Here is a 22,198-nt window from a genome sequence, read left to right as displayed (position 1 = left end):
ACCTATCTTTAGCTGCTTATTTCACACTCTTCCACTTATGTTTGTGACTGCATGCATACTCTCATTCCTGTAATGCTTCACATTTCATCTTTCTCACGGCACACAATTGTCCTGTTCTGTGTTATTGACAAAGGTCTGTATGAAATTGAAATATGTAACAGAAAGTATACAAAATGCTTTTCAACTGGAAACTATCAGCAAAACTTAAGGAGCACTTCATCCTTCTTAGAATGATTATTGACACATTTCACTGCAGATGTGTTTTCTCCACACTCCCTGGGATGTTAGGTAATAGACAGTATATGCAGTCGTTACCTTCTGAAATCTGAAAACTTTGGAATTCTGTTCATAAGAGTTTTGGATAAAGACCATCTCCATTATGAAACTTCTTGTATCCAACTCTTGAAGTTGGCAGTTCCTCAGGCTCTGTTCTTGGTCTGCTTTTTTTTTTTTTTTTTTTTTTTTAATACAGCACACTCTCTTAAGCAATTGTATTTACTCTTCAGAACTTTGTTATGGTTATAATCTATTCTTCCCAGTTCTCTATCCAAATCCCTGACCTCTCCTCTGAGCTTTAGAGCTAGTTTGGATTATTGAGGCACTAAGATAGCCCCTCTCCCTTTAGAATTTGGATCCAATTGATAAGTAGACACAGGAATCAAATAGAGATCAGAACTTCAGCCATATCAGCCATATTTACAAATGCACAAAATGCATTTGTGATGACTGATTCTCCAATTAAGAAATTATGTAATTCAGGGTGCCTGGGTGGCTCAGTCGTTAAGCGTCTGCCTTTGGCTCAGGTCATGATCCCAGGGTCCTGGGATCGAGCCCCACGTTGGGCTCCCTGCTCCGCAGGAAGCCTGCTTCTCCCTCTCCCACTCCCCCTGCTTGTGTTCCCTCTCTCACTGTCTCTCTATCAAATAAATAAATAAAATCTTTAAAAAAAAAAGAAAGAAATTATGTAATTCACTATTCCTTTTATGGGAGAAATGAGCAACATGCTTGAGTGTGGGAATTTCCACATTTTGGACTGACGCAGCAGTATGGGGTAAAAGAATGATCCACCCACACTCTCTTAATTTTAGTAACCTATTGGGTTTTGTTTTTTTTTTTAAGATTTTATTTATTCGTTTGAGACAGAGAGAGAGAGAGAGAAAGGGATGGGCAGGGGCAGAGGGAGAGGGAGAAGCAGGCTTCCCGCTGAGTAGGGAGCCTGATGCAGGGCTTGATCCTAGAACTCTGAGATCAGGACCTGAGCCGAAGGCAGATGCTTAACGACTGAGCCACCCAGGCACCCCAACCTATTGGGTTTAACAACATTTCAAGTATTACTAAAGTGATGTATGTAAAATGCAAAGTTGATCATATTTTTACCCTCTTTTAAATCATTCACTGTCTCTTTGTCACCCAGGATAAAGCCCAAATTTCTGTCATAGCCTATATGCCCTTCTAACCTTCTCATTCCAAATGAAAATGACCTTCCCATCACTTCCTATCACTCCCTCCCTCTCTTATTTTACTCTGAAGTAGTATGGAACATATTGCTATTTCATACTTCTGGCCTTTGGCTTGTTCCGCAAGGTCAGGGACTTTGTCTTGTCGGTTCATCACTGTTTCCTAATGCCTAGGACAGTGCCTGGCATGTAGTAGCTCCTCAATAAAGTATTTGCTGAAAAAGCAAATGATTGAATGATGAAAATATTCATAACAAAAAGTTTTAATATATTTGATGTAAGTGATATATATACATACATACATGTACACATATATACATGTACACACACATATATATATATTTATAAATGGGTATGAACAAGAAGGCCTTAATAGAGATAACTAATCTGAATGACAGAAAGTAAGAAAATGCTAAAAAAATATATATATATATGGAAGTATATCAATTGTTGCTAAATCTTGAGGGAGTTCTCAGACTTACCCTTGCAACTTTTCTATAATTTTTAAAGAGAACAAATACAACTGGTTAATAAGCATATATGAAACTATTTAGATTCACCAGTAACCAAAAATATGAAATAAAAGGAGACACAGTTTTTTGCCTATCAAATTAGCTAAATGTACGTATTTATTCTTAATGATGATATCTATACTTAAAAAGGTAAGGCCACATTGAAACTCTCATATTCTGATTATGGAAGGGTAAGATGCAATTATCATTTTTGGAAAGTAATTTACTGTGATATATTAAATTATTCCAGTAATTCCCGGGACTCTACACTAAGGGAAAAAACAGGAAGGAAAAATACCTTTAGTGCCAAGATTTCTCCTATCTATTGTTTAAAACCGTGAAAAGTTGGAAATGACATGTATTTTTTAAAAAGGTGAATGGATAAGGAAATGTAATACACTCATCAGTGGAACATTTAGGAGACACTGATGCTCACAAAGAATGGGAAAATGTTTTACTGGTAAATTAAAATGCAGGATGTTGTGCTTTTAGTACAACTATATTAAATATGTCTATAACACTACTTAAATATATCTTTTCCTTTAAAAAGCGAATGAGAGTAAATGAAATATTTGTTTTTTGGGTGGTGAGAATCTGGACAGTTTTATTTCTATTTTTCTTATTTTCTCAATTTTCTATACACTCTATAAGTTTGATTTTGTAATATGGGAATCTAGTGATAAGTTGCACTTTTATATTTTTAAAAGGTTTATTTAACTGTGTCTTGAATTCATTTGAAGACGTGTTGAAGGCCGTATCTTCTGCTACAATCGCTGAGGTGGCGCGTGCCAATAAGGATGTTCAGGATGCTGTTGCCATGGAGGGAGCCATTCCTCCTCTGGTGGCTCTTTTTAAGGGGAAACAACTGAGTGTCCAAGTGAAGGGTGCAATGGCTGTGGAATCACTGGCTAGTTACAACCCGTGTATACAGAGAGCATTTCTGGAAAAATCCTTAAGTAAATACCTTTTAAAACTCCTCAAGGTAGGAACTTTATGGTAACTTGTCATTTTTCTTAGACAAAGTATTCAATACTGAATTCAGTAAAGTGAAAAGAAAACTAAAACCAATTCTTGAATAAACTTTTTTTTAAGATTTTATTTATTTATTTATTTTTTATTTATTTATTTATTTATTTATTTTAGAGAGAGAGCACGAGCATGTTGGTGGGGGGTGGGGGAATCTCAAGCAGACCATGCCTGGCATGGAGCCCAACACGGGGCTCGATCTCACGACCCTGAGATCATGATCTGAGCCAAAACCCAGAGTCAGACGCTTAACCGACTGAGCCGCCCGGGTGCCCCTAGAATAGACTTTTTATAAAACATCCCTACAGTGTTCAGTAAATGCTCATTGAAAGAATGGAGTATTTTTTTTTAATAGGCGTTTCAAACAGATGTTAAGGAACAAGGAGCTGTAGCCCTCTGGGCCTTGGCAGGACAAACCCTGAAACAACAGAAGTATATGGCAGAACAGATTGGATACAACTTTATAATAAACATGCTTTTGTCACCATCAGCTAAAATGCAGTATGTTGGTAAGTTATTTCCTCTGCATAAATTTGCACAATGCAGAGCAGCACATTGAAGTATCAGACATATTTCTTGCTTTTCTTGACCAGGAGGTGAAGCAGTCATAGCTCTAAGTAAGGACAGCAGGATGCATCAAAATCAAATATGTGAAGGGAATGGAATTGCACCGTTGGTTCGCTTACTGAGGATTAGTAAAATAGCTGAAGGCACACTTCTGAGTGTCATCAGAGCAGTGGGGTCCATTTGTATTGGTTTGTAAATTTTTTCTCCATTCTTAAAATATCAGTAAGACACTTCCCTTCCTCTCTGTCCTCATTGATAAAGCCCTAAATCATACTTAATCTATAAAAGGCTTACCATTTTTTAAATTTCTCTAAGACCTTAATGAGTAAAAGTGGTGTAATTAGGAATTTTTTTTTTATCAGCTTTGCCCTTCAACTCTGGTTAAAAAAGGATAATGAGGACAATGAGCTTAGGCTGTTTTGAGTTAAAGGAATCTCATTGTTTTAAGTTTAAGAGAAAAATATTTCTTCTTTCCAATCTTGAGAACTATATGTTTTATATAGAATTTCTAATGCTGGGGCACATTTTTCAATTCCAGTTTTTTTCCATAATGATTATTTCTTTATAAAGTGGCTGGGGGCGGGGGCATGGCTTAGTTGGTTAAGCGTCTGCCTTTGGCTCAAGTCATGGTCCTGGAGTCCTGGGAGGGAGCCCCACATCGGGCTCCTTGTTCAGCAGGGAGTCCGCTTCTCCCCCTTCCTCCGCCCCTCCTGCTCTCTCTCGCTCACTCTCTCTCAAATAAATAAATGAAATCCTTTTTAAAAAAATAAAGGTGGCCTGGGCGCCTGGGTGGCTCAGATGGTTAAGCATCTGCCTTCGGCTCAGGTCATGATCCCAGGGTCCTGGGATCAAGTCCCACATCGCACTCCCGGCTCAGCGGGGAGCCTGCTTCTCCCTCTGACCCTCTCCCCTTTCATGCTGTTTCTCTCTCGCTCGCTCTCTAAAAAATAAATAAAATCTTTTAAAAAAAAATAAATAAAAAAATAAAAATAAATAAAAGTGGCCAGTAGGTCTAGTTGTTCCTTTCACTGCAAAGGAACTAACATTTTGGGATGTCTGTAAAAGTGTTGTAGGATTGTCAGTGATTCATCTACCAAAAATAAAAATTTGAGTTCTTTGCTGAACTTCATGAATGTATGAAGCTGATTGTAGACTGTTTCTTGTAGATAAGAAAAAAAAATCTTTATTTGTAGTTGATTGTATTTCCTCAAAAAATAGTTTAGCTGAATGAAGAATGTAGGAATTGGTTCCAAAAAGATTTTTTTTTCCTTGCTTGAAAAAGCTACTTTGCAGAAGTTCATTAAAGCTCCAAGGCAGTCAGTCAGACAAAATAGTTTCTTTTTTTAGTCAGAGCCTATGGTATAGATTATAGAGATTTCTAAAATTCTAATAGATGATAACATATATACAAAAATACTGTATGTGTGTGTGTGTGTGCGTGAGCACACACGAATGTAATTTCTTCTCATTACTTCACTTCAAAGCTGTCTACAAACCTGTCTCCATTTGCCATAGACAAGGGGATCTCCAGCAGAACTACGGAAGAAAACTCTTGATTTCAAATTTACTAGTTTAGACTGGTTATACATACACACACACCTCCCTTTTTCTTCCTCATCATGTTCATATTTTCTTCTATGTTCTTGAACATACATAACATATTTAAAATAGCTGTTTTAACATCTCTGTAATGATTTCCAACATCTATACCATTTCTGGGTCTCTTTCTATTGGCAGATTTTTTTTTTCCTGATTATGAATCATATTTTCCTACTTCTTTGCATGCCTACAAATTTTAAATGTGGGTTTTTAAAGACCTATTGAAATAGTTTACATACAATAAAATATTTATTTGTTTTTATAGATTTTCTTTCTTTCTTTTTTTTTTTTTAAAGATTTTATTTATTCATTTGACAGAGAGAGACACAGCTAGAGAGGGAACACAAGCAGGGGGAGTGGAAGAGGGAGAAGCAGGCTTCCCACCGAGCAGGGAGCCCGATGCGGGGCTTGATCCCAGGACCCTGGAATCATGACCTGAGCCGAAGACAGACGCTTAATGACTGAGCCACCCAGGCGCCCCAAGATTTTATTTATTTCTGAGAGAGAGCACGTGCGTGCGCAAGCATGAGGGCATGGGGGGAGATGCAGAGGGAGAAGCAGACTCCCTGCTGAGCAGGGAACCCCACGTGGAACTTAATCCCAGGATCCAGAGATCATGACCTGAGCTGAAGGCAGACGCTTAGCCGGCTGAGCCACCCAGGCGCCCCACAATAAAATATTTATTTTTTTAAATTTTTATTTATTTATTTTTTCCCTCAGTCCCCCCACAATAAAATATTTAAATAAAATATACAATAGAATAAAATACAAAAATACATTAAACCATACAATTTGATGAGTTTTAACATATGCATTCAGCTGTGACACCATCACAACAGTCAAATAAATGAATATAACCATCACCCTGAATGATTTCATTGTGTGGCTTTGTAATCCCTCCCTCTTTGCACTTCCATCTCCAGAGAACCACTGATGGTTTCTATCATTATAGATTAGTTTGTATTTTCTAGAATTTTATGTAAGTGGATTATACAGTTTTTCTTGCTCCTTTCACTTGACATAGCTATTTTGATTTTTATGCATATTATTGTATCAATAGTTCACTTTTTTAATGCTGAGTAGTATTCCATTGTATGGTATGATGGATAATTTTATGTCTTATGATATATATAGTTATTACCTACCTACCTACCTAAATACATACATATCCTGTTGGTTGGTTTTCTGCAAAACCCTGACTAATACATACGGATATCCTATTTGTTTATCCATGCACCCACTGATGGACATTTAGATTGTTTCCAGTTTCTTACTATTATATCTAAAACTGCTATGAACATTTGTGTATAAGTCTTTGTACAGACACAAACGTTTTCATTTAGTTACCCTGAAAGTTATTTAGGGTAAATACCTAAAAGTAGGATTGCTGGATCATATAGTAGTATATGTTTAACTTTTAGAGAAACTGCCAGACTGTTTTTCCAAGTTGTGTTATTACTTTGCATTCCTACTAGCAATGTATGAGAGTCCCAGCAGCTTACATCCTTGCCAACGCTTAGTATGATGACTTTAGCCGTTATAGTGGGTATGTAGTAAATCTCATTGTGGTTTTAACTTGCATTTCCCTAATGATTAATAATGCAGAACATCTTTTCTATGTGCTTATTTGCCATTTGTATATCCTCTTTGGTAAAGTGTCTGTTCAGATATTTTGCCCATTTTTTAAATTGTGTTGTCTTATTGAATTGTAAACATTTTTTATATATTCTAGATACAAATCATTTGTTAGATGTATGTTTTGCATATTCCCAGTCTATGGTGCGTTCGTCCATTTATGTAACAGGGCCTTTTGAAGAGCAAAAGTTTTTAATTTTGATGAAGTCCAATTTATTGATATTTTAAGTATTTTAGTTTGTAGGTTTTGTGTCCTCTTTAAGAAACCTGCCAAACTCAAGATCATAAAGGTTTTCTGTTTCCTCTGTATTTAGATGTATGATCCATTTTGAGTTAATTTTTGTATATGGCCCACATTTTTTTTGTTTGGCTTTTGTGGACATTGCTGCTATAAACATTGGGGTGCAGGTGCCCCTTCCGATCACTATGTTTGTATCTTTGGGGTAAATACTCAGTAATATAGCATTTCCTTTTGTAATTTATTAACCATATTATGCTAGGACACTTAATCAACCCAACATATCAAACTGTGTTTGACTTTACCATTTCCAAGATGGAAAGAAATATTCTTATTGATATGTATATTCTTATAGGTGTCGCCCATACAAGTAATCCTATCAGTCAGCAATTCGTTGTAGAGGAAAATGCCTTTCCAGTACTTATTCACCTACTGAGAAATCACCCTTCTCCTAACATCAAGGTATATATATAAAAGCTTTTAAGGTTTTGTTTTTTTTCTGATATAGTAAAAATTAACAGAAATATGACTTTTTGAGAATAATTTGTATCTTCATGTAAATTCACAAGTATAATAAAAAAATTTAACATTTTAAACAAAATCTTAGAAGTTTTAAATTTAATAATTGCTGTAAATATAGTAAATTTTATTAAAATGTTAAATTTTCAAATAATTAAGTCTTGTGTCTTTACTCATCAAATAAGTTTTATTCCTCAGATATTTGATTATTCACAGAATTTCTTCCCTTCTTCTTCAGATATTGGTTGCTAAAACTGGGCGGGGATAATGAGGATGTGTGATTCATGTAGCAAAATTTCTCAAATATAAGTGATTCCTATCAGTATTACACCATCAGAACAGCTTTACCTTCTACCAAGCAGTCTGTGTTGGCCAGCAACAACAGTTTTCTCAATACCGATAACTTAGGAGTTGTTTAAGAGTCATTTACATCCTCCTAAAAGGCTTTCAGAGTGCGCATCAAATGACTCCCAAAATAGAGTATTTCTCAGGACTACTCCCCAGTGCTCTGCTTAATTCATAAGCATTCCATTGAAGCCTTACAACTCAATGGTCAGTAGCTAATAAGCAGTTCAAAACAGCTTTTATCCCGTGCCAAGAAATTAAAATCTTTTTAGATGCAGAAGGGATACAACTATGCACTTAAGATAATACCTCCTCACATTTCTGGCTGGCCCTGGCCGCTTCCCCTGATGCCCTCCAATGGAGCTGTGTGGTTGTGCTCACGGCACACAGAGGATTTTCCCAGCTGTTAAAAATTATAAGGGACATTCCTCCAGGCATTATAAATGCCACTCTAAATATTAGAGAACTGGAATCAATGAATTATATATTATCTTTGAATTAGTGTATCCCATATGAATGTTTGTATAATGAAATATGTCATGATAAACCATGAGTAAAAAATAATTTCTGAAAATCACATATTTAGGTTGAAGTGGCATTTTCCTTGGCATGCATTGTCCTAAGGAATGATCTGTTACAGAATGAATTACAAGAAAATGAAGGATTTAAGTATGCCGATGTCCTTTATCTTCTTCACTCACCAGATAAGGTATATCTTTATAAAATGTTAGAGCTCATGCAGAAAGGTTTTTATTTTTATTTATTTTTATTTTTTTTAAAGGTTTTATTTATTTATTTGAGAGAGAGAGAATGAGAGAGAGCACATGAGAGGGGGGAGGGTCAGAGGGAGAAGCAGAGGGAGCCCGATGCGGGACTCGAACCCGGGACTCCAGGATCATGACCTGAACCGAAGGCAGTCGCTGAACCAACTGAGCCACCCAGGCGCCCCTGCAGAAAGGTTTTTAGACCACATTGCCAAATTATAAGTGTTTCACAGCAATACTTAAATATATTACATAAGAAATGTAAAATCTCTTTGGTAGGTCATTAGTTTGTAATGATGAAATAATACTGTTCCATATTTTTCATAGCTGTCATATTCTTTGAAACGTAGCAGTTTTAATGCTTGAAGAACCAATAAATCTGTTCTGTCCTGGATGTGTTGAAAATTTTCCTAATTTTATGACCTTTCAACTCTCAGTCATCCATTTCTTACCCAGTATTCCAGAGTGGTGCTTCTCAAATTATGTGTGATGAAGGAAAGCTTTTCCCCGGCAATCTTTTATGGGGAGGTTATGGTGACTAACATAACATAATAAAAATAAATTAAATTAAAAACAAACTACATCAAAAACTAATGATGTACTATATGTTGGCTAACTGACCATAACAATAAAAAAATAACATAAAAACAAAAACTTTAAATTTTGAAATAATTTTAGATTTTCCAAAATTTTGCAAAAATAGTAGGGAGTGTTCTAGCATATCCTTTATCCAGCTTTCCTGGATATCAAGAAGGAAATTAACATCAATACCATACAATTAACTAATCTGCAAGTTTTATCTAAGTTTTGCCAATTTTCTCACCAATGTCCTTTTTCTCTACCGGAATCCAATCCAGGATCTCCTATTAGATCTAGTTGTTATGTCCCTTTGGTCTCCTTCAATATGTGAAACACCATTCTTTGTCTTTCATGATTTTACATATCTTCCATGATTTTGACATTTTTGATGAATCCATGCCAGTTACTTTGTAGAATGTCCATCAGTTGAATTATCTGATGTTTTCTCATGATTAAATTGAGGTGGTACATTTTGGCAAGAATACCACAGAAATGATGTGTCTTCTTCACTCACCTGCTCAGTGCATTATTTCAGGAGGTACATACTGCTGTTACGTCTTATAACTGGCAGTGCTAACTTTGGGTACTTGGTTAACGTACTGTCATATTTCTCCACTGTAAAGTCACTGTACTTTCCTTTTTTAATTAACAAGTTTCTTGAGGTGAGACACTTTGAGCCCATGCAAATGATTCTGTTTGGCATGCATTTTTTCTCACCAATTTTAGCATCCACGGATGCAACAATGATTACATGGTATTTGCCTAATGGCAATTTTTAAAAAAATTCTTTCTTCTTTCTTTTTTTAAAATCAAGTTTTTATTTAAATTCCACTTAGTTCATACAGTGTAATATTAGTTTCACGTGTACAATTTAGTGATTCAACACTTACATATGACACCTGGTGCTCATCACACATGCCTTCCTTAATCCCCATCACCCAGTGAACCCATCCTCCCATTCCCTGCCCTCTGGTAACCACCAGTTTGTTCCCTATAATTAAGAGTCTGTGTCTTGCTTTTCTTCTCTTCCCCCACCCCATTTGTTTGTTTTGTTTCTTAAATTCCACATATGAGTGAAATCATATGATATTTATCTTTCTCTGACTTATTTCACTTAGCATAACACACTCTAGCTCCATCCACATCATTACAAATGGCAAGATTTCATTCTTTTTTTATGGCTGAGTAATATTCCATTGTAAATATGTACCGTATCTTCTTTATCCATTCATCAGTCAATGGACAACTGGGCTCTTTCCATAGTTTGGCTATTGTTGATAATGCTGCTATAAACATATTCTTCTTTGTATATTAATTGGTATTTAACTATATTTAACTATAAGGAAGAGTTATAAATAAAAGTTCCTTTTATTTATTTTTTAAGATTTTATTTATTTATTTGTCAGAGAGAGAGAGTGCACAAGCAGGGGGAGCGGCTGGCAGAGGGAGAAGCAGGCTCCCTGCCGAGCTAGGAGCCCAATGCGGGGCTCGATCCCAGGACCCTGGGATCATGACCGGAGTTGAAGGCTGAGGCTTAACCAACTGAGCCCCCCAGGAGTCCCAAAGCTGTTCCTTTTAAATGCTAATTCCCAGTTTCTGTAATCCTGTTGCCAACCATTTTGTGGACTGGTCCATGGGCCACACTTTGAATAGCACTAATCCCAGAGAAATTTGAGAACTTTTGTTGTCTGCAGTGCATTTAGCAATCAGGGAAGAAAACTGCCAACTATCTCCGTCAGTTCTGTTCTGGGGGATTTGGGAGGAAGAAAGGAGGGCTAAAAGGGGAGAAATGAACTCACTGCATAATTTTTTTTTTTAATTTAGAATTGTACTCTACTGTAGTATATGAAAAAATGGAGATGTGCTGCTATAATAATATGAGGAATATAGGGCGAGGAGACTGATTTTGGGTCTAACTCCCTAAGCCACCTTTCTTCTCTCAGTTCACGCCACATTTTATTCTCATTACCCTATTCCTCAGGGACACTCCTCTTTTTCTTCTACTAATTCTTCTCCTAATAATTATCCTTTTCTTCCCAGCCTATTTCCACCTGCTTCACTTACTGGACCCTATTTCTTTGTGTATCCTAATACCTTTCTTCTTGCTTTATGATCAGGTGACTACTTGTGTGTACATAATTTTAATTATGGAACATTTCAAACATATATAGAATAAAGGAGTAGCATAATGAACTTAAATATTTCGATGACCCAGCTTCCACAATTATCAACTCATGGCCAGTCTTATTTCATCTATATACCCACTTGCTCTTCCTATATTATTATTATTTTTTAAAGATTTATTTATTTGAGAGACAGAGAGAGAGAAAGCGGGCACGTGCATGAGAGAAGGGGAGGGGCATAGGGAGAGAAGCTCAAGCAGACTCCCCGCTGAGCATGGAGTTCCTGTAGGGCTAGATCTCACAACACTGAGATCATGACCTAAGCCAAAACCAAGAGTCAGAGGCCCAACCGACTGAGCCACCCAGGAGCCCCTTGTCCTATATTACTTTTGAAGCAAATCTCAGGCATCATATAATTTTATTGGTAAATATTTTAGTATGTACATATAGCACTTTTAATATAATAATTAATAGTGGCAGAAGAAAACTCATGAGATTAATGGTTCTTTCTGTACTATACTGTTCAAACAAAATATTAAAAATAAGATTTAGTGATAAAATTCTTTTTGGTCTTTCTGGAAGATCTACCATATTTGTTCATCTTTGGCAAATGAACTGACTCTAAGGAAGAATTGGCTTTTGCTCTGTTTGCCAAATCCCAGAATGTTAAAATGTGATTTTTAAATCATCTTTTTATTTCCTCTTAGGATATAGTACAGAATTTTACAAATGAACTTATTTTAAGAGATGATAGAGATCATCCCACAATGCATAAAACATAATATATAGCATGCTATACAAGGGAAGTTTTGATTTATCAAGTCTACTTTGAAATGTTGAAATGAAAATAAAAATAAAAATATGTTAAAACAAAAAACCTGAAGGTTAATGAAATTATGGAATTTCCTGGGGCGCCTGGGTGGCTCAGTCGTTGGGCGCCTGCCTTCGGCTCGGGTTGTGGTCCCGGGGTCCTGGGATCGAGCCCCGCATCGGGCTCCCTGCTCGGCGGGAGGCCTGCTTCTCCCTCTCCCGCTCCCCCTGCTTGTGTTCCCTCCCTCACTGTGTCTCTCTCTGTCAAATAAATAAATAAAATCTTTATTTAAAAAAAAAGAAATTATGGAATTTCCTGTTACTATTTAGATATTTATTTGCATAATCATTAACCTAACATTCCCTCTGAAAATTAAAATTACTTCTCTTTTCTTCTCCCTGATATCACAACCTACTTCTCTATTTTATCTGTTCAATAACATTCTGGGTTAACTCTATTACCTGTTTTCCCCAATAATGTCAAATTTTACTCCCAGAGATAAGAATGCAATATATTTAGATGGGCAAGAATTCAAAATCTATTACCTTGAGTAACATAACAGATGAACTAAGTTAAAGATAATGCATGTTTCTCCTATTTCTAGGATATTTGTTTAAGGGCAGGCTATGCATTAACCCTCTTTGCCTTCAATAATCGCCTTCAACAATACTTAATTTTGGAAAGTGGAATAATGACCATATCAATCTTTGAGCCCTTTCTTGAATCAGCAATTGAAACTGAGAAGGCAATGGCAGCATTTCAGGTATAAAACTGGAAGTTAAAACTTCAAATCAATAAGTATGTCTTTTTAGACAAAACTTAAAAACGAGAAAAAATGTTGATCTGGAAAAGCGTTTACCAATTTGTAAAATTCAGTATTTTTCATACCAGCCCTTTCTACCTCAAAAAACCTCCATTATTTATGAGGATATCTTCATTTATACATAATTTTACAAATTACAAGGCACTTTTTGCCTCTGTACTTGATTTGATGCTTATAACAACCCTGCCAGGTCGATGGGCAGATAGTATCATTTTCATCATGCCCGTATTATACGCAGAGAAACAAGGCAGTATACAGACAAGTTTTCTAACTGCACATCTTTAGCTGATCACACTGATTCTATCTGGGTGCTTCTTTCTCTATCCAATGACCTTTAGAAGAACTATTTTCTACGAACCCATACTTCAAGGATGCAAAAGCTACAAATATTGTAGGAAGAATACAGTGGCCTGCCATGTTCACCACCGTGATCAGATAGTGACAACTACTCTGATTAAACCCCTGCCACTTGGTTTTCTTCTACTGGTTCATACCAAATTACTCCCCTTGCCTTCCTGAGAAATACCAAAAAACAAAAGCTTAATTAGAGAAGCAGAGTAGAAAACATTCAATGATTCTATGCTTCTTTTTTGTTTTCAGATTATTATCTTAGCTAAAGTCATTATAGATGTGGACCATATTACTTTGTCTGCAAGAGGTGTTACTATTTTAGTGGATAGTCTGTATTCAGTTCATTCCACTACTATTGTCTTGACAGGTAAGAAATAACTGGAAGGTGGTTACATAAAACTACATCTGCATAAAACTATTTTCAAAAAAGTTTTGTAATCTGAACAATAATAAAATAAGCTTGATTCTATGTCACATGGTTTGAAGAATGAACTGGTTTAAGTCTACATGGAACTCCACACAAAGTCTACAGGGGACAGTGTGAGTCTACTCTGTACCCCAAATAGAAGCCAGGTAACTCTGAACATGGCCTTTTTGATTTCCTAGTTACTTTTTCAACCCCCTAATTATTTTTTTGAGAATATGAAATGAGACTCCAACTCTGAGCTACTAACCAAAAAATCTACACACTGATTTATAATAGTAATGGCAGACTTATACTGCTATACCTCTGTCTGGTTTTCTTTTGATCAACTTCACATTTTGCTAACATTTAAGAGTTCCTTATGTTGCTATGCAATATAGCAAAGCAAAATAGTCCAATACAGTTCTTGGCACCTTAATGCTAATCAATAAGTATGTCTTTTTAGACAAAACTTAAAAACGAGAAAAAATGTTGATCTGGAAAAGCGTTTACCAATTTGTAAAATTCAGTATTTTTCATACCAGCCCTTTCTACCTCAAAAAACCTCCATTATTTATGAGGATATCTTCATTTATACATAATTTTACAAATTACAAGGCACTTGTAATTTGTGTAATTACAAATTAACTGTATCTACTCTAGAGCTAATTTTCAAGATGAATAATTAGGTAACTGACTTGATATATCACTCTCAACACAACATGAAACAGTATCAGAATGACAACCATATGAAGTGACTACTACCAAAAAATAAATAAGGTCTTTGTTTTTTAACTGAAATGGATCACTGAAGGTAGGAAAGGAAATTACACTTGCTGCTACAGAATTATATTTTTACTTGGCATGGAAGGAAAATTCATGCAACTGAAAACTTTCTGATGGAAACTAGCTAGGAAAGAAACATGTTTAATATTAAATACATTCTTATTTAAATAGCATTCTTAATTCAAGTCATAGTAATTCTGTGACTCTGAAAAACAGTCGTAGTGGGTTTAAATTTTACTCCACAAACTCCTGTGTGCAAGAAATACTATATTATATTAGCTTTCAAATATTAATTTTCTCAGGTTGGTTGGAATTGAATCTCAAAAATTACTGGGCTTTCTTCGTCCATATGCATTCATAGTCCTATGCATCTCCAGAGTCATGTGCATGTCTGGGGTATCCCAAGCAAAGCAGGATATTTGGGCCTCAGATATAATGTAAAGTAAGTGTTGTGCCAAATGTCTAACTTGACAGGGTTCCCAGAAGAGGCTCCAAAGGCACGGAAGTTTTACAAAGACTAGGATTTCTGTTGCCAAGTGTCCAGTTTTCCTATGTGCACCACATAACCATTCTCTACACACAGCTCCTGTTCCTACTATCTCCTTCTTAATGTTAGATCCTCTGCCTGCCTCCATTGTTTCCCATTTCTTACTCCTCCTCTTTAAAGACACCTCTCTCCCTTTCACCTAAAATAATGCCTTCTATAAACATAAGCTTTTAAAAATATATGCCTGAAAAAAAAGGTTATTTTTAGACATTTTTTGCGTTAAGCCATACAATCCATCCCTCCCCATCCTGAAACAATAAAATACAAAGGCCTTGGTTTATAAAGAAGGCCAGAAAAAAAAATACAAGAACAAAACCCCAATGAATACCTCAATAAAGTATCCATCCACATTTATATGGGTGGATACATTTATATTTTAAAATGTGTTGCACTTATTCCAACACAGCAACAATATTGTGAAAGAATATCATATGAAAGCTCTAAAAATAAAACACATATTCGAATGAAATTGTTTTAAATTGGTAGTTGCATATTTATTTACTGAATTACTTTATTATTCTTTTTATGGCACAAACATCAATGACTTTAAATTTAAGTAATACATTGTTTGGGTTTAAAATACCATTAAGCTCTTAACTCAAAGCAATCTGAACTGCAAAACACATACTAAATTTTTTTTATGGTAGTTCAATCATTATGTTCACAGTCATTAAAAAAACACTAAAGCTCAAAACAAAATATATTCTGAAGTCATAGGGAAGAAAAACTCTGATTTTCAAAATTCCCTACTCTTAAATAACTTTTACTGTTTGTGACAGAAAACCAAATCATAATTTTGGGGAAAGAATTCTACATTTAATATATACATGCTTTTTCTCAGCTTTTCTTCATTAACAGAGATGTCTTGTGACTCAACCCTTTTTAATAATATGTGCAAATGAACAAAAGTATAGTATATCAGTTTATATCAATTAAATAACACAAACTTTTTTTCTTGTTTAATTTACAGGGAATTTAATAGCTAGCCTGGCTCATTCTAGAGCTGGTATCCCAGAAGCATTTACCACATTAGGGACAATCCAACAGCTCTGCTATCATTTGTATTCCGGAAAAGAAGAGGTAAAAACAAAAGTAATTCTATAATTGAATATTCTAAAAATGTAATTGCCTCTCACTTTGTGGGCTACTTTCTCTACAGGTTAACTATGTTATATAATAGTTCATATTACTGACTCAAAATTAGATGATTTTTCTAGTATTACATCTGCCATCCATAATTTTGGTTCCCACAAAATGTGCACATTTGTTTTAACTTCAGTACTTAAGATTCAATATACAAGTAAGTACATTGATGATACAGAAATTTATAATTAAAATATTTATAAAATATCTCACAAAAACTGGTTACTTAGTAACTAACCAGTTCTTGTGATCTAAGTCATTTCTAGGATTATTTGGAATGAATGAAAGTGGAATCCATTGGACAGTTTTCTTTATCTGCCAAGCAGGATCAGAGGTGACAGTATGAAGAAGGCCAGGGTAGTGGTTTGCCTCTGAATATTCCCCTCTCCCTTCCCCCCTCCCCCAGGTGTAAGGCAGTGTTTCTCCAACTGCAGGGGACGCAGGAACCACCTGGAGGACTTGTTACACCACAGATTGCTGGGCTCCATTCCCAGCATTTCTTATTGAATACATCTGGTTTAGGCCCTAAAATGGGCCTTTCTAACCAGTTCCTATAAGCTGAAGCTGCTGGTATCAGTGCTATACATTGAGAGCCACTGTTCAAGGTATGGTAGATAGATGGGCATATGCAGCAGTCAGATGCCAGTGTTGAGACTAGCATATCAGCCCTCTAGTACCCTGCATGGGCCTGGCTTATATTCATTCTGTGACATTTCTTAGGCCACCACTAACAGATTTTCTAAGAACTGCCCAGGAATGTACTTTAATCACATGAACAACCTAATTACTTCAGGGTCACAGGCAGAGGGTATTTTTTTCTGGAGTCCTGTGGCTGATACTTTGTTTTTGCCAGTGGAAAACTGAGTTGCTTTCCTGAGTGTCTTTTTAACTTATTTTTATCCTGTAGCCTCTTACCTGGTTTCCTGTTACAATCAACTGAGCAGTTTTGAAAAATTCCAGTGTCCAGGCTGCACCCCAAAAGAATTAAGAGTTTCTAGGGGTGGAACCCTGGCACTAAGTAATTTTCATAACTATCAAGGGGATTCCAATGCACAATCAAGACTGAGACCCACTGTCCTAGCTCAAACTCAATGGTTCTTACTCTAGCTGCAGATTGAAGTCACCCGTGGCACTTTTAAAAACAGTATGAATGCCCAGATTCTACCCCCAAGAAAGTTGATGGGCTTTTTTTTTTTTTTAACTGCTGGTGATTCTAAAACGCAGTCAGGACTGAGAACAACTACTAGAAACCAATGGCAGTTGACAGCTTTCTCTAAAAATACGGCAGTTCTGCTTCCATCTGTAGATTGCCACTGGTTGACCTACACGTTTGCTCTGCAGAGCTACAGAGACTGTCTTATGAAATGTTTAGTGAGAACACTTTGTTAGATATTTTAAGACTAAAGCTCAACGGAGGAATTGTTTCTTCATTTAGGTTCGCACAGCTTGCTCCTGTGCTCTTGGCTACTTAACTTACAATGCAAATGCTTTCCGCATCCTATTAAAGGAATGCAGAAATAAGCCTAACCAGTTCCTTCGTATAACAAATAATATCAACAGAGATGCAAGTATTAACCCAGCATTTTTAAAGGAATTTCAAATGCAGCAACGAGTGGGACTTCCTTCTTTAAGGTATTGTGCCTATATTTGTGAAGTTGCAGTAGTGAAATTATCAATAGAGGAACTTGTAAGAAAGTTTAAGGAAGATTGGGGTGCATGGGTGGCTCAGTCGTTAAGCGTCTGCCTTCGGCTCAGGTCATGATCCCAGGGTCCTGGGATCAAGCCCCACATCGGGCTCCTTGCTCAGTGGCGAGCCTGCTTCTCCCATTCCCACTCCCCCTGCTTGTGCTCCCTCTCTCGCTGTGTCTCTCTGTCAAAATAAAATAAAATCTTTAAAAAATAAAAAGAAAGTTTAAGGAAGACCAAACAAGGGGAGCTATTCCTGATATGAATGAATATACGCCTTGGATTCGAAGAGAGAAAATTCCTCCTAAATGTTCACTGCCAAAGCCTGTTTTAATTCTGATTTAGCAACAAAACTGCTGTGGAGCAAGAATACAACCAGATCTTGGGGATCCCGTTTGGTCAAGATTATTCACGTTTCAGAAAAGCTTTTTGGGATTCTGGTTGCTTCCAAGTCTGATCCAGGAAACCATTTTTGGGATATACTTGACAGTCCCAAGCCAACTAGGAATACCACCATGACCTTGGCATCATCAAAAAATGTTCAGAAGGTTCAAAAGACCTTTGAACTTCATTCAAAGCTAGGCCAGACTCCCAGGGTAGAAAGAGGGCTAAATCAGACCCAGTGGCTTCAGTTATGGCAAAGTATGACAGGCATTTATTTATCCAGAGGATTTTGCTTCAGTGCTGGAGTTTCATCAGAGCTTAAGTTTCTGTAAACGGAGAGGAGAATCTCCTTAGAATGGGCATATTTTCTTTAGTCAATGTAGATGAATTATAAGTCTTCTCTGCAACTAGCACTATTATGTAGGAAACAGAACTACTCAAGATACAATATTAACTCAGGGCCCCTGGGTGGCTCAGTCTTTAAGCGTCTGCCTTTGGCTCAGGTCATGGTCCCAGGGTCCTGGGATCGAGTCCCACATCGGGCTCCCTGCTCAGCAGGAAGCCTGCTTCTCCCTCTCCTACTCCCCCTGCTTCTGTTCCCTCTCTCGCAGTGTCTCTCTGTCAAATAAATAAAATCTTAAAAAAAAAAGATACAATATTAACTCTATGATAATAGAAGAAACTAGGATCCAATACTGTATTATGGTTCCGTAAATCAATTTCAGTATAGAGAAAAATTAGTACATCTTCATTTTAATTCTTGGAAAAACCAAAACCGCAAAACTGATTACCTCATTTTATATAATGAAACAGGGAAATCTAAATTAAATTCCTGTAATTGACAGTGTTAAATAATATTTACTGGTTAAAAAAATTAACTTAGGATAAATAATGAAAAGTATTACTTTACACAATTACTCTGACAACTAGCCCATGTGGCAACTTTTGAGGAATTAGCGAAAGATGCCCTTACCTCAGGACACTTCACTGTCAACTGCTGAAAAATAGGTGTAATAACTATACAAATCTACAATGACTGAGGGTGAATGGCACCCCCTGGAATTGTGAACACTCAACTTTTAGGACTGTAAGCAGTGACCAGCGCTCAGTAAACTTGTAAGAATGGTTACCAGGTGAGGTGGAACTGGTAATCAAATAATAATTACTCCCATAACTAATAGTGTTATGAACTCTTCTTAGAGTATTTACATGGACCATTCCCTTTAATTTTCATAACCATTCAGTGAAGGAGTTTGATTAAATGAAACTATGGGAAATGTGCTAAAAGATTATTAAGACCTGTCTGGAAACTTTGGCATGGATAACAATACCCTTCCACGAAATGTTCCTGGATACCACTACTTTCAAGTACACTGATTGTGGCTGGCATCATGATAGCATTTTCTTGGTGCATATACCACTTCTCTATTCCCATTCCCCCATCCAGCTCCAAGAGTAGCAGATTAGAAGAGTCCTTGGATATGCAAATTTTGAAGTATGGAGAAAGACATAATTTTACTGGTGTTAACTGACCCTGTATGAAAGCACTCAGCCTAAATGCTAGCTGGTTTCATGTTACCCTTTGGCCATGAAGTTGGCATATGGACAGATTGAAGTCTATGCCTCATTAAAGTGGACAACAGCAAATGTTCCTCACCAAATTAACCAGCTATACATTTGTGATAACCACCTTTAATATATTAACTTTAAGCGAGACTTAAATTTTATTACCAGGGAAATTTTGTAACTATATTATGTTACATGTACAGGATGAAGATTTAAAATAATACTGCTTTTAAAAGCCACCCACCCACCCATCCATATGGTGTGTGTGTTGGGGGTAAAACACACACACCCATTAACTAGCTACACCTTGTTATTCTTTGCCTTTAAACACTTCATTGGTAAACCTTTGCTTTGAAAATGAAGTTTTGTGATCACTGTTTTCCTTTTAGTCTAGAGAAAAATGGAGGACCATCCATAATTCCTGTCTTTAAAAAAGGTAATTAATTTTTCTTTGGTCTCTAAGGTAACTTCTAGCCCTGACACCTTACAATTCTGTGTTCCATTTCTAAAAATTCAAAATGTAGAGGTTACCCCCAAAAAAGTTTACCTGTAAACTCTGCTTTTGTCATTCTGTATACTTAAAATATCTTCCTATTTACAAGACTACGTTAATCATTTCTTTTAAGACCTTTCCTACCATATCACTTAACAGAAATCCCTCTCTTACTTTGTTTTTCTTATAAGCTATGCATAGAAATAGGTCATTATTGAAACAACATATAGGTATGGCCTAAATTACGATCTTGCTATTATTTTGTTTCATGTACAACTTGTCTGTCAGTTCTTAGGGTAGAGACCACATTTTCTCCACTGGTACACTACAGTTTTATATATATTTGGTAGATGTTGGCTGAGTGATTTTAGGTCTGCAAGGTCAGAGTCCAGAGCTTATAAAGTTACTCATTAGTTCTATTAGACATGTAATAGGGAAAATATATTATTTTTTGACTTAATTTATATGCTTAGTGCTTATTCATGTGTAGGACCAATATGAGTCTTACTTGGTATATTATCCTATAGTCAAAAGCAAGGACAGAACCATTCAAAAGCCAAGATCCATTTGTAAGAGTCACAAATGGAAAAGGAGAGAATAAAAGGAGAAGAGAGAACTTCACTTATTCAGGGAGTCTCTGAGGAAAGCTAGGTTTGTGTGGGAGGCTGTATATATGAATATTATGAATAGAAGAATATTTTTTGTATAGCTTCTTTAGTGTAAGTTAATTTACACAAAGGAATAAAGTCAGTCCCATTTTTTTCTTCACTTTAAAATTGTTTTCTTGTTTTGTTTTGTTTTTCAATATTGGTTTCTACATAGCAATCTGTGTACCACTAATGGTCTGATAATGTTTTCACAGGTTTATGGTAACATAAGAAAAAATAAGGACACTATAGTAAGTTTCTGATAAAGTTATTTTCATTCCGTATATAAAATGTGTCATTTTGAGATAGTACCTTTTATACTTTCTCTTGGGTGTTAAGATATCCCTACTTTTACAAAATGACATTGGCATTTATTCTTTTATTAGTCTCAACTTGGCATAATAAAAAGTTGGCAACCATATATTGGCCCCACAAATTTTTGCCCTTGACATCTAAAAGTCTGGAAGGTATGGATCCATTCTCTTAGTATGTTTTAGTGATTTGAAGAAAATAGCACTATACAGAACCAAAAGCAATGAGACTATATCTAGGGCTCTTGGGCTTAAGAAAGAGACATTTAATTGTGGCTCTCTAATTTTCAGGGAAAGAGCACCGAAGAAAATTAAAACCTAAAATTCAACCAAGAGATTCTTTGACTTTAATACCTCCTGTAACTAACTTCATGGGACTCTTCAAAACAACAAAACAAACCCCTGTTTCTCACAATATTTTTTCCTTTTCATCTGCAATTTCATCAGATATCATAGAAGTATCAAGACCAAGAATAGTGTTTTTGAGCCAACTTGGGAAACATGTACAGAAAGCTAACCCAGAGCCTGCAGAAGGCTAATAAAAGCATTAATATGAAAGTATAAAAGAATTCCTGAGCACTCTTTTTAAATTCTTTACTTTTTTTAAAAGAATTTATTTTTAAGTAATCTCTCTATTCAATGTGGGCCTCCAACTCACAACCCCAAGATCAAGAGTCACATGCTCTACGGACTGAGCCAGCCAGACACCCCCAAATTTTTTATTTTAATTTTAATCTAATTCTAGTAAAATACATATAACTGAGTATAAACATTTGAATGGAAATTCTTGATATTGATACTTAACAGATTTTCTCTAGCCTGTCTACCAAAGTTTAACATCAGGTCAGAGTCATAGTTACAAAAAGTAAATAGAATTTTCTTG

At 36.0% G+C, this 22,198-nt stretch overlaps 1 protein-coding gene across 1 annotated transcript in view; it reads left to right on the top strand.

Annotated features, from left to right (window-relative positions):
* Positions 1-21,887, top strand: part of ANKAR (ankyrin and armadillo repeat containing) — a 71,983-nt gene extending 50,096 nt beyond the window's left edge. Inside the window, exons 14-24 of the mRNA XM_035007548.1 lie at positions 2,710-2,951; positions 3,351-3,504; positions 3,589-3,750; positions 7,390-7,496; positions 8,485-8,607; positions 12,780-12,938; positions 13,599-13,716; positions 16,056-16,165; positions 17,664-17,860; positions 20,254-20,300; positions 21,607-21,887. Coding sequence (XP_034863439.1) covers positions 2,710-2,951; positions 3,351-3,504; positions 3,589-3,750; positions 7,390-7,496; positions 8,485-8,607; positions 12,780-12,938; positions 13,599-13,716; positions 16,056-16,165; positions 17,664-17,860; positions 20,254-20,300; positions 21,607-21,854 — 1,667 coding nt within the window. The 3' untranslated portion in view covers positions 21,855-21,887. The remainder of the gene's footprint in view (positions 1-2,709; positions 2,952-3,350; positions 3,505-3,588; positions 3,751-7,389; positions 7,497-8,484; positions 8,608-12,779; positions 12,939-13,598; positions 13,717-16,055; positions 16,166-17,663; positions 17,861-20,253; positions 20,301-21,606) is intronic.
* Positions 21,888-22,198: the final 311 nt, after the last annotated feature.

This window comes from Mirounga leonina, unplaced genomic scaffold (genome assembly GCF_011800145.1).
Source record: "Mirounga leonina isolate KUSES-001 unplaced genomic scaffold, KU_Mleo_1.0 Mir_151, whole genome shotgun sequence".
Classification (NCBI taxonomy): domain Eukaryota; kingdom Metazoa; phylum Chordata; class Mammalia; order Carnivora; family Phocidae; genus Mirounga; species Mirounga leonina.
Note: the sequence above shows the minus strand (reverse complement) of the source record. Positions and strands in the feature narration are given on the sequence as shown.